General features: G+C 34.6%; 1 protein-coding gene across 4 annotated transcripts in view; it reads right to left on the reverse strand.

Annotated features, from left to right (window-relative positions):
• LOC121322962 (nck-associated protein 1) overlaps nt 1–13,386 on the reverse strand; it is a 49,224-nt gene extending 35,838 nt beyond the window's left edge. For 3 of the 4 annotated variants that reach the window (XM_041263622.1, XM_041263621.1, XM_041263619.1), the window contains exons 1-3: nt 13,080–13,386; nt 3,563–3,580; nt 1,843–1,953 (exon numbers count right to left, since the gene is read on the reverse strand). In XM_041263622.1, the coding sequence (XP_041119556.1) occupies nt 1,843–1,953; nt 3,563–3,580; nt 13,080–13,187 (237 nt within the window). In that variant the 5' untranslated portion in view covers nt 13,188–13,386. The remainder of the gene's footprint in view (nt 1–1,842; nt 1,954–3,562; nt 3,581–13,079) is intronic. The other variant, XM_041263623.1, reaches the window with a different exon arrangement.
• Between the last annotated feature and the right edge of the window lie 297 nt (nt 13,387–13,683).

Consider the following 13,683-nt stretch of genomic DNA (forward strand, 5'->3'; position numbering starts at 1 on the left):
TCCAAATAAGCGGTTAAGTCATTAAAACACTATAGCATGAGGCACAAATGCATGTTAAATCCTTTAAACAAAACATTTCACATAAAAGCAAGCCAAACTGACAATACAGTTTACACCAACAGAAATGCATCAAATGGTTTTTAGAAAGATGTTCCTTTAAAACTGGGGTTACAGTAGGGACAGGTTGTTTTTTTTTTTTGTATGAATTGAAAACAAAAAACACTTTTGGTATATAAATCTTAATTTTGATAGAGTAGGAAATAGATCAAATTTTATTTCCAGGTTATCTGTCTCAATTGTGTTCTGAAAACGAAATCAGCTGCCGAGATCAGGAATGAGGTAATCCAGAGTGGGTGTATAAAAAGACTACACCCACATTCCAGGTCAAGTTACTGTGCTGTTCAAAAACTTAACAGAACACAGCAGAGGGCAGGATCTCTTTTGCTTGTTTAGCTATGGAGGATCGTAGTCGTAATCTGTCCTTTTCCAATTTGATTACCGATTGTGGGTAGTTTTTTTTTTTTTTTTTTTTTTTTTTTTTGGTCACACACTGTAACTGACAATGTTGTTAAGGCTCAAAAGTAGTAATTATTTAGAATAACTAATAATAATATGGTGGGTATCAACAGGATCCAATGAGTCCAAATTCATAATGAAAAGTAGAAAGGATTTCAATAAAATCTGAACAGAAATGTAATACAATAAAACTGATGAGGCTGGAGGTACGTACTGTAAATACAGTAGTTCAGTAGCTACTTAAAACCTCAGTTGTGCATAATTCCTAACCATTAACAAATACTGACTTATTTTTTAACTAATGTTAAACTATAAAACTATAGTTAGTGCCTTTTAGAAAAGCACTGGTATGCCAGATCTATTTGAAATATCATAAACGATAGAAGGTTGAGGAAAACACATCACAGGAAAACTTACGGTATACAATTAGCACTGATTTAACTTTATATATTGAAGAATTACATAGGAAACTTACTTGCTTACCTGATAAAAAGGTACTTACTGCTGTGGCACAGTGCTTAATGAAGCCATCCAGTAATTAAAGTTTACTGCACTGTAATATTGTATATTTGTACTACCACAAACAAACGTATGTCAACACTATTTAAACAATAAAAGTTGTACATATTAAATTGTTAATAATTGCTTACAGAAACAATAGTAAAGCTACTTTATATGCTAATAATTCAGCATATTCACAAGGAACATAGAGATTATACACATTGTAATGTACTTGAAGTTGAAATGAAATGTGTACCATACTATAATAACCTGGTTACATTTAATGGTGTAGCTCCTGTAGTATTAAAATATATTCCTCTCCTCCTAATTAGCATCAGTACAATTTCACTGCACCCTACAATGTAAAATAAATTGGCAAGAACACATTTTTTATACTGCTTCTGCACTTAGTTTTGTACTGACTCCAGAGCAACTGTTCAGCTATCACAGGAAATACAGTAGTGTACCCCAATGTGCATGGCAGTGTTCCTCATAGTCCACTACACACATTACAATTAACAAAAAAAAAAAAATTATGTTTATATATATATATATATATATATATATATATATATATATATATATATATATATATATATATATATATATATATATATATATATATATATATATATATATATACACACACCATACATACATACACACACACACACACAAAAAAAAAAACAAACAAACAAACAAAGCAAACAGTCTTTTGTAGTAGAGCACGGAAGAGAGGGGAGTACCACAAAATCGAATTTACTATATTCCTCATAGTAAAGCAGTCTAATACCAATAGAAAAGCATGCTTTTTTCACTACTTACATTGTTGTTGCGTGTTTCCACAGCTGGGAATTTTCTGACAATGAACTTGACAGCAGACTCAAGGTTTTTGTCTATAAGGTATGACGGCTTTGCTTTGGGGTCTCCACATGCCTAAAATAAGAGTAGAAATAATAAAAACAGATACAGATGCTATAGTAGGCAAACCTTTGTAAGCAAAGCTACAGTAATTACTATAGTACAGTAAAACACTGATTGGTTTTCAGTGGACAGGTGACAAGATGAGAAGGCAAGGTGCAGGGGTTTGTCACAGCTGGATATGCAATGGGAGAAAGACTAGAGACGCTCTACTACAGAAAGATACTGTATGGGAAGTTTCAAAGCATTTACAGCAACACAGCGGAGGGTGAAAAGACTCAGTCCTATAGGAAGAAAGGTGAGTTTTTAGATTATGTTAAAGTGCCAGCACAATGCTCCGATTATCTGAAACAATGCTATAAAAAATTGAACAAAGGTGCAATTGAGGTAGGACTGTGCATGGTTCATGGGATGCATGCATGTTGTGTTGTTTTGTGAAATAAATGTGGGTTTCTCTGACTACATTCCTTTCTTTTTCCCTCCAGTCCGCTTATATTCCTGGCATCCAAATGAAGGAGCAGAAAGTCAAGATTATTCACTTACTGAAATACCGTTTACAGAAAACTCTATCAATCATGTAACACTAAAGAAACGCAGTATTCTCAATGAAACATAGTATTCTCAATGCCTAAATCTCCTGCAAAAACTGTCCCAAAACACAGTTAAGGGAAGAGGGTTAATACAAGACCAGGTCACACATCACAATGCAGTTAATGTTTACTCATCATTTCTTAGTAAAGTTTAGCTGTTACCTAATTTAAAAATACCAATTTCAAGAAAGATGGATTTTATTTACAATCTCACCTTTACTTTGGTCTAAAACTGCTACCTTTTTGGAAAAAAAAATATATATATTATATATTATATATATATATATATATATATATATATATATATATATATATATATATATATATATATATATATATATATATATATATATATATATATATATATATATATATAAAATTGCCAGCTTTCTCTTGGCCAAACCACAGGACGAAGAGAGGGAAAAAAAAATTCTAAAAAGGCACATTTAAGTTTCAGTACTAAACTACCATTATTAAACAAATTACAGTGGTCTCAAAATACAGTATATTAACACACACAATGTTTTGTCTTTTATACAGTTTATCACTGCATTTATATTTGCAGGTGCCCATGGAGATTACCAAATTCCTAGTTCCTCTTTACAGGAATACTGTATGACACTCAGCTATTAAAGCCTGATTATGAGCAATATTATGCATGGATTAAGTTATACATTTGTTAAGAGAATTTTCTTTGTACTGTGTATATCCATGATAAGACTAAATAACGAGCTTACCATGGAGTTTACCTGGGACTGCTCATCTGTCAGGCAAAAAAAGATAGGACTGTCTTAGCTCTATTTACAATGTACTATTTAGCTAAGAATCACATTTTCTCTGACTGTATTAGCAGGAACTATTTCACAGGGCACAGTTGTGAAAAGTGTATTTGATCTGCCAATAGCCTTGAATTCTACTTCTGAATTGTGAATTACAAAAAGAGAAGTCATATGGAATGTGATACTGGTCAGAAAGTAGGAGAGGAGAGGGGGAGGGTTGGGGATTGGGGGTGGAAGGTGAAAAGCTTTGCAAACCTTCCAAACTTGTCCTTGCTGGGGAAGCATTGTAACAAAAAGAGAGAAAATTACACATAAACACAGGTTGCCAACATCTAACATGCATTTCTAAATGTCAAAAATTTAGCTTTGGAAACAAATGCATTACATTTAACTTTACTAAAGAAGGTAATTTCCAAAGCTCAAATACGCATATCATTTTGTTCCCACAGCTAACATACACACAATGCTATATTGATTATTGTGGCAGTTGTGTGTATTGATGAATTCAATTCATGTTTCACAGAGGTTCAGGTAGTATGCGATTAGTAAAAGGATCAACACATGCATGTAAAACAAAGGAGATCATTACGGTAGTTTTAGTCTAGGCCAATGAATATTTTACAAACCTAAAAAAAAAAAATGTTCAAAAGCATAAAAAAAAAAAAGAACTTTCATACAAAAGTGAAGTTTATCATAAACAATGCCATGCCTCCAACTGGTATTTCAATAGCTTGGTTAATGTCTGCCAGTAAAGACTAATTACTGTTTCTAACGTTATGCAGTTTGCTATGTCAATACACGAGTTCACATAAATGATATCTAACATGGCAGTTACTGATAGCTTAACTATCAGTTAGAGTAAGTAGCAGGGTTGCGATAAATATGGCGTTATAGGTCCCCACGTGTTGCTACAACTGTTTAAAAATGTACATGTAATATTTATTTTCATTGTTAACATCCTGACAACTTTTTACACTAATAACTTGCAAAGCTATTTTCAAAATGGCCACTCTAGTGCACTGGGGTTTGAGATCTGTCCTCTAAATCACTGCAGGAAGCGCAATAATTTAAAAAAAAAAAAAATCACCATGGATCGTTATTGCTGCGTTACCTGTTTGACTATGTGGGCAACAATCTAGTGCACTACAGCGGCCATTTTGAAAAGAGCTTTGAAACAGAAGTGTAAAAAGTTTTCAGGATGTTAATGAAAAGAAATTACAAGTATGTTATTTACACAGTTGTAGCAACACGTGAGGATGTGTAACACTATATTTTTCAAAACCCCGCTACTTACTCTAAGTAACACATAGTACAGTACCTGTAATAAAAGTCTAAACACCAAAATATTTTCATACAACTAGAGACAATAAGTCTAAGTGTGACTTCAATTGTCAGAAAACTGTCAGAAATACAAATTCAAATAAGCATACCTACTGTACTGTACCTACTACCTAAAGTTGTGTCTCATACTAAAGCCCCTTTCACACTGACATGCTCTACCCGGGTCAGAACCTACCCAGGTTAGGACACGGTGTCATGTGGCTCGGCTACGCGGTTTCACACTGCTTTTGATAAAGCAGGGTTGACCTGGATGACAGACTCAAGTATACAATGTGTGTATCAATGGCCAGGAAGCAGCTTGTTACGGATGCTTCTATCCAAACTTCTCTCGGTTGAGAGATCAAATATTGATTAGAGCAAACGTTACTTCATCCCTGCTGCAATCTGGCCCATGGTGCGTCTTAAGCAACTAAATTATGGCTAAACAGAATAAACAGAAATGTTCCTTACGGAAGCGAAACCTTCACGCAAGTGTGGCTTTTTGTTATTTCATCGGCTTATGGACGGCTGTCATGCATTTTGTCTCGCTCAACCCGGGTCAAAGCATGTCGACCTACACCGTGGTAGGTCGATGGGACCTGGGTACATGGTTTCATACTACGCAGGATTGTGACCGAGGTAGCCAGAGTGAAATGTGGCTTTACATTGTCATTTGCAAACATAATTCTAAAAATTGAAAAATCTAATGTTCTATAAAAAAAGCAGGGAAGACAAGCTCCATCACAACCCAGGAAATAAATTAGGCCTACATTTAAATTCATAGATCTCTGCTGTTTCCACACTGCAGGATTCAAAATGTCATATTTTCACAATTGATTTTAATAAACACTGATTATATTAGCCTTTGGTCTGCACACCGGTTACTCAGATAAATTATGTAGACTATTTTGTTTTCACTGAACAACAATCCTTTTCTAATCGAAAAGTTATGAAGGACACTAAACAGAATGTGTAAAAACACTAATGGCATTGAAAAAAAGACACTTGTTGAAACATTTTGTAGAATTGATTTAAAAATTTACTAAAAAACTTTTTTTTTTTTTGCTAGCCTACATTATAATAAAAAAAAAATATAATAATAAAAAAGAGGACTTGACAACTGGTTTTATTCTTTTAGGTCTAACCCCTATCATCTGGACAGTCCCCATGTAACATGTTCTGTTGTACCTTTGTGTCTAGTGTAAACAGTACAGCACTTGTACTGTATGTTATATATTAAAAAGGTATCTAATAATTACTGGACAAGTTTGTATAATTTAATGTTGTATTAATTTAAAACAAACAAGATTATTGGACATTGCAGTTTAAAAAAGTCAAATCATTCCACAAGTAATAGTCAACTCAAAATTGCATTTGTGGTCATTGAATGACTGTCATCAAACCACTGATAGTTCCTTTTTATACCACAATATTTGCATGAATGGCCAATACAGTTTTCAGGTTTAAACAACTATATTAATACTGTAGCCAGCTTCTTCTGAAGGTTTTGTTGTTTTAATGTCATTCCAAAACACCTAAGTTTTCGGAAAATGTAACAGAATATTCTGAAAGTCTGAAATTCAGCACCTAGAAATTGCCGATTAAATTCCGAAAACTAACAAAACGTACATCATGTAGACACACTTTGGGAAAACTTATTCCAATAGCGTACTACACATGTGCAAACTTTGACCTTCATTCCTGCATGTGGTTTTAGAAAAGATAAAATAATAATAATAATCTGTTGTCAGTCTGCACGCATCTATTTGTCTAGTTAGGGATAAAGTAATACATTTGTTAAAGTCTGTATGTATTTGTTAATAGCCCATCCTGAAGCAGCAAATGTTTTCCAGCTTTAAAATGACGTGATAATTTAAGTCTGGTAATATAGAAAAAGAAACTGGTAATATAGAACAGGATGAGCTGTTGGAAAGGCTGATTGCACATTGTGGGGAATCTGAATATTGAGGTATAGGATAGTAATCTTTGAATTTAAGATCTGACACTTCGATAAAGCACTATATTGGATTGGTCTCCATTCTATTGCAGAAATGTCTGGTCTTCAAATTGTACTTAGGCTACTGCAGTACTTTGGATGCAAAAATATCCTACTTCAAGGTATACCGTTGAATTCAAATTAGATTTTCTATCGTTAATCACGTAAACACAGAAAAGCGACATTTTAAGAAAATCAGCTTTCCGATTCAGTTTTCCAAAAAGATTAGTTTTCAGAAAACGCTTTGTCATGTAAAACGTATTGATTGTTTCCATTAACTTGTAAATACCCGTCAAGAGAAGGCTTCAAAAAGCTAGTTGATGGACAGAGACTGAAGCAGCCTGTCAGATTTGCAGCAAAAGGTCTGTAACGGGCCTTTTTAAAATTATCACGTCATTTTAAAACATTTGTTGCTTCACTGTGGGCTATTAACAAATACATACAGACTTTAACAAATGTATTACTTTATTCCTAGACAAATGGATGCATACAGACTGACTACAGATTATTATTATTTAATCTGTTTTGTAAAACCACATGCAGGAGAAAAGGATCAAAGTGTGCACATGCGCAGTATGCTATTTCAATCAGTTTTCCAAAAAAGGCTGTTTACATAATACATTGTGTTAAGTTTTCGAAATTTAATCGGAAATTTCTAGGTGCTGTTTTCCGAAAACTGACTTTCAGAATATTCTGATACATTTTCTGAAAACTGTGTTTGCAAGACTTTTGATATCGGAATTAGTTGTCCAAAAAATATCATAATTTTTATTCTCACGTAAACGCACTTATTGACCGTCACTAACAAGAGCGAATGAGTGTGCCTCTAGACCAGTGGTTCTCAAACTCTTTGGACTGCACCCCCCTTCCTATTGTCTGTGGTACTTTATGTGAAATGACCCCCCCCACCCCCCACCCTACCCACCCTACCCACCCCCCCACCACCACACATATGTACATATACCATTTTAAAAAAAATAAATCCAACATGCCACCAGCCACCAATCCATCGCAATAACAGCAAACTTAATGCTGCAAATAATAGTTTACTGATTGTTTCCAACGCTGATGAACATGTACATCACCAGGTGCCATCTAGACTTTTACTCCACAGCGCCTCCTGACATCCAACAGTTGTCAGCAGCAACACATTTGCATTATCATATAATATATATCTATATATATATATATATATATATATATATATATATATATATATATATATATATATATATATATATATATATATATATATATATATATACACACACACACACACACACACACACACACACACACTTTTGAAAACAAATTGTTCTAAATTATTTCTTTCATTTTCTGCTTAAAGAAATAAGGCTTTTTAACTTTCACATAGCCCTTTAATTCTCCAAAACTATGTGTATCACATTAAGAACTGACAGGACAAGAAAGACGATGCTGTATGGAGCTGTGACTGGTAAAACATTCAGTGACCAGTCACTGTGACGGGCAGTTTTTCCTAGCAGAAAACTACCCAATACTCTTTTGTTTTCAAACCGATGTCAGTCATAAGCTTGTGCTCACAGACCAAATTAGTTACAAGTACTAATCATATGAGGGGAAAAAAGAAAACAGGAAGGGCAGTACCAAATTACTAAGAAAAAAAAAACTTGCAATGATTATGAACAGAAATATTACTGCTGGACACTAACATTCAATCCAAAATGAAGGCCCTTTTAGCAATGTTTATATCAGCCATATTCAAGGGAACTTAACCTAAAATAAATAAATACATGTTCGTACCTCTCATTAGTATAACAACTGTCTTATGAGTCCCTTATTCTGTAGATGTTTACAGTAGTTTCCAAGGCCTTATTTTAACTTTGACTGCATTGTAAAATCCACTTAACCTGCATCCACACTGTATACAGGAGTCAAGTCGCTCCCTGTACTCCCTTTGCTGTACATAGGACTTTAAAAGTGTGTCAGGTGTGTGATGTTTATCTATGCTGCAGAGTGAATCTATGGTGTTGTAGTATGACAAATGTGATTTCTTCAACTGAAAATTTAATCAAATCTCCAGGCCAAATGTAGGGAAAATTAAGTTATTATGCTTGTACACTACGTAAGAAGTTAAAATCCCTTTTGGAAAAGAAACATTTAACATGAGAGATCTTACCAGTATTGTGTGTGTGTGTGTGTGGACAACTTTTTGGGTCTTCCAGTCCTGGGTCTATCAATTACAGATGATGTTTCTCTGTACATGTTGATTACCAGACCTTGAAAATTGAGTGATGCAATCTATTCCACGCAATGTTTTTCCTTCTTTATGCAAGTCAAGGTTATTATAATAGTAGAAAACACTAGTGGAGGCTTTGAGTAAATTGTTGCTATGCATAATGCATCGGAGTAGAAAAATGCAACATGTCTAAAACTTTTGCACAACAGAGTGTGTGTATATATATATATATATATATATATATATATATATATATATATATATATATATATATAGATAGATAGATAGATTACAAAAAACAGCAAAAAGTACACAAACCAGATTATGCATGTGCAAGCATAGTACTCTCTATGGAAAACTATCTAGGTCAAAAAAGTGCTGCTTTAGCACGAATGAGACTCTCCTGACAGAAAAATGGCAAGCAAGTAATACTGAAACGTCTTGCTTCAACAGTGCCCAACTTGCTGGAAATGTTAAATGTGTGTACTGATTTTTAGATAGATTGTATATATTATATTTTTTTTGTTGCGAATGTAATAAACGAGAACCAGAATGGTGAGTCTTTTTCCCCTTCATTTTACAATGACATTTTTCCACATTTGTTTCACTTGAAGTGTTTAAAGTTAAATTTCAGTTTTTGTTTGGTTTCATTCAACTACAATAAGGCACAAGTAAACCTCATGTTATTACTTTATGAAAACGTGTCGATGGCCACTGTTTACTGTGAAGAAATGGCAAGGAATGAAAAGTAAAAAATAAAATGCATTGTCAACATGTTATGTACTATTGAATAAACAAAACTTTTAACTTGAACTGCTATTTGGCATCCTTTGTTTTGTAGTTAATTCACTGGGGTAAAAGTCCTACACAACTTATAGTTTACTCATGGAGCATTTTTCTATTTTTATGTTACATATTGTAAGGTCTTCCTGTAAAATAAAGACACACACACACACACACACAGGGGCACGCCCCTTGCTCCTGCTGCTATGCTGCCTCTGCCTGTGTTCAGAACAATATAATGGCTTTTATTGCTTTTTGAAAAACGAATAAATATCCAAATGAATATTTTAATTATGAGCGAATATTCGAACATGAAAATCCTGCGTTTGTCCCAGCACTAACAAAATATCCAGCTAAAGAAGAAATTGTAATCCGAAACATCCTGATATAATTTATTTTTTATCAATTCATAGTTGTGTATCTACATTACCTTTTTCTTTTTAATTCTGCACCTTATGGTACACAGTAGTTTTCCTTTTTAAAATGACAGATAGATAGATAGATATAGATAGCTAGATACAGACAGATAGATAGACAGACAGATAGATAGAGACAGATATTATTATTATTATTAAGAAATTATAATGATAATAGAATTTTAAGGGGAAATACGTATCCATCTGCTGCCCGGCAAAGTGGCTGTTGACACCCAGCTGAAAAAACCTGATCCGCCAGTCTTGTAGATGCTACTGTGACTAACAATAAGGATTGACTTTGCTTCTAGCGGACTAGATTAGTTGCGTGTTGCTGGGTGAAAAAAATCTTGTAACTACATGGCAGCTGTGTTACGTCCTGACAGAACATTTAACCAATCAGAGAGTTGAAGGGGCGGGTATTCTGTGTTAAGCACGTGGAGAGGCTAAAATGTTAAAAATGACTGCTAATGAATGCCAATTATTTTCAAAGCAAAAATAGTAAATGAATGCAGAAGATCAAAATAAGCCGGCGATCGGCGCAATCCACCGCCTAATAACCAGCAGGTACCCAGTTGAAATGCCAGTTCAGCCACTGACTCATTGTGTGACCCTGAGCAAGTCGCTTCACCTCCTTGTGCTCCACCTTTGGGGTGAGATGTTGTTGTAAGTGGACTCTGCAGCTGATGCATAGTTCACATACGCTAGTCTCGTATCTTGTAAAGCGCTTTGTGATGGTGGTCCACTATGAAAGGTCCTATATAAAAATAAAGATGATGATCATTTATTATTATTATTATTATTTATTATTATTATTATTATTATTATTAGCGCCCGTTACTTTATTAAAAAAAAAATATTATTTTCAGGTATTAACATTGTCCATTTTTTGTCAGAATAGTATACTGTAAGGTGACATATAGTATGTCATAAACCATATTGTTGTGATATCATAACAACATGTACCCAGGTGCTTGTGAGAGATATTGGGGGTTCATATACAGACTGTACGCCTTTAAGAAGAAAAGCATGATGTGATATCAGCTGACATACAAAATGCTTAAGTGCAGAGGTGCTGGATTATTACACTCTGATTTCATGAAACAGATATGATGGTGACCAAAAGTGTGTGAGTACTGAAATTAATAGTTACATACAAAAAATGTAGAACAGCAAAAACAAAAATAGATGTGCATTCACAAAATGCCCTGAAAACTGAACAAAGAAAACAATTTAAATAAAGCAATAAGCTCAATAATTAAAGTAAAAAGGAAGTGAAAAGGCTACCTTTTTTTTGTTAACTCCAATAAACCTACGTTATCTTTCCCCAGTCAAATTGTAGAGTGCCTAAATAAGCATGGTAATTTACCATAATAAAAAACAGTTATGAAAAAGAAAATGTAGAGCACAAAAAAGCGCAACCAGATAGTCAATGAAAGACAACATATTATTCAAATTCTTAGTCATATTATATTTAAGGTAAGGCATGTTTATTTTTCTGTTAAAAGTGCTCTAGGCTATAGGCTAACATTCTGCCACCCAGCTGTACAGAATTCCTGGGGAGAACCCTGATACTGTGATGATTTATGACAGGCCTACATAAAATTCCTAGTCTAAATAACCCACCCCTATCTGACACCTTATTAAAATGTGGCTGTTACTTTACAAAAAGGTTTAACTTCACAAACTTAAACTATGTTTTCCAAATGTGGAATACAAAGCAAACCTCACTTACTGTACTCAATTTTAAAATCAGTCTGCATTTTGCACCCACTACTGAACATGTTTCAACATGGTGATCACCAATATCACAGCTGAGCAATAGAGACCCAGGTTATGATCTCTGTCACAACCAAAGTAATACCTGAGAATGTATGCTATTGCAGTAATGCCCAGACTGTTAATGTAAAAATTACACTGCACTAAAATAATAAAACCTACAAAAGCACCATAAATAAATCAAATGGTGTCCTCTGCTGTACTTTCTTCACCCTACCCACCCCCCAAAGTAAAGCCTGGCTGCATTTAGCATCTTATTTTTCACTCCATTGCATAGTAGTTTGACTCAGGCAAAGTTTTAGTCACCTCTGAGAGTAAATAACCACAGCTGAAGCGAAAAAGCTCAAGATAGCCTTACTTGCATTAAAAATTGGAACTTCTTTAATTCCCGTGTTTGCACCCCTGTCAAATGGCTTACCTTGTGTACTAAACAGACTGCCCAAACTACTAATTACAAAATCTTACAACTTAATATGATTTAATATTGAATTGAAATGGTCTAATTATATTAACAAGTACAGCTGACACAAAGTACAGCATGGGCAAAGTCTCTGAAAAACTCCGGAAGTACCTGAAATCCTAGCTTTCAGTGAGCTGGTTGGCATGTTAATTTCTAACCGATACTTTGCGGACAACACTACAGTATTGTCCACAAATTATCAGTTACTGGTATGTGGTGATAACATTCTTCAAGAGCTGTAAATTACTGATCCATAAATAGCGTGCACTATTGTAAAAAGACTAACAATGAAAAATAGTGTAACGTATAGCTAGTTTTGCTAACTGAAGGCTGTAATCGAGGCAAACGTCAACATCTTTTTCAAATAAAAATGTATTGTAACCACTATGTGCTGCAGCATTCAGTGAACACTCTTTTACACTGTGGTGGTAGTTACTGTAGCCCACATACAAGGTTTTACTACATAAATGCGCATAAGAATCCGATAACAAGTATATCCGACTGTAGGCTACTCCAAGATACGTTAAGAACGAACACACACACACACACAAATAAAATACAATATATACATAGGACATGTAAACATTTTCAGCTGTTTTTCACAGGCTGCCTATAGTGTCAGTAATACTATTTTCACGGCCTTGGCTGCATTTCTTCCCGTCTACAGCCCATTCCTAAATCCAGTCTCTGCACAGTCATGTTCCATGCTATAGCTCCCAATCGTCTTAAACAAAACGCTAATTACTATACCCGAAATCATTATTTCGATAAGGGGAAGTGTGTTCGTTTCCCCTCCACCTCACCTTTTTTATGTTGTAGATGCGGGTAAGCATCCCGATGCCCCTGTCGTTCAGGATGGTCAGTTTCTCCGCCAGCTTTTGCTGGCTAGGCTGCAGCACTCCCCGCGACATGCTGCCTGCTTAAGTGTTTTACAAAAAACGACCCCTCTAAATGTTCCTTCTGTAGTGTATAATGATGACTTTATATTAACTGTCACAATTTAGTGTTTAAATATTCCCATATTATGAGTAAACAACCTATCAAAGTCCCCTACTGTCCCTTCAGCGTCTCCCTGTTTTCTCTAGGTGTTGCCCTGACTCAGAACGAGGCCGTTTCCTGCAACACCGACGCATACCACGTGACATTGCTGGGTGCTAGGCGCTGGGCGAAGATATATAGAAGGCTTGTTCTATGATGCTAGGGCTGTTTTGTCTGTATACTGCTTAATTGTTACGGGTTGGATACAGATTTCAGTAGCATCACTTTGTTTTTTTTTTTTTTTTTTTTTTTTTTTTTAAATACATAATTAAATGCCAATGGCATAAAACAAATCCTAATTCACCTTGAAAATTATCACCAATGTATGGCAACAATAGCTCTGATTAAATATGTTTTGTATAATTCTTA

This window comes from Polyodon spathula, chromosome 11 (genome assembly GCF_017654505.1).
Source record: "Polyodon spathula isolate WHYD16114869_AA chromosome 11, ASM1765450v1, whole genome shotgun sequence".
In the NCBI taxonomy this organism is placed as follows: Eukaryota; Metazoa; Chordata; class Actinopteri; order Acipenseriformes; family Polyodontidae; genus Polyodon; species Polyodon spathula.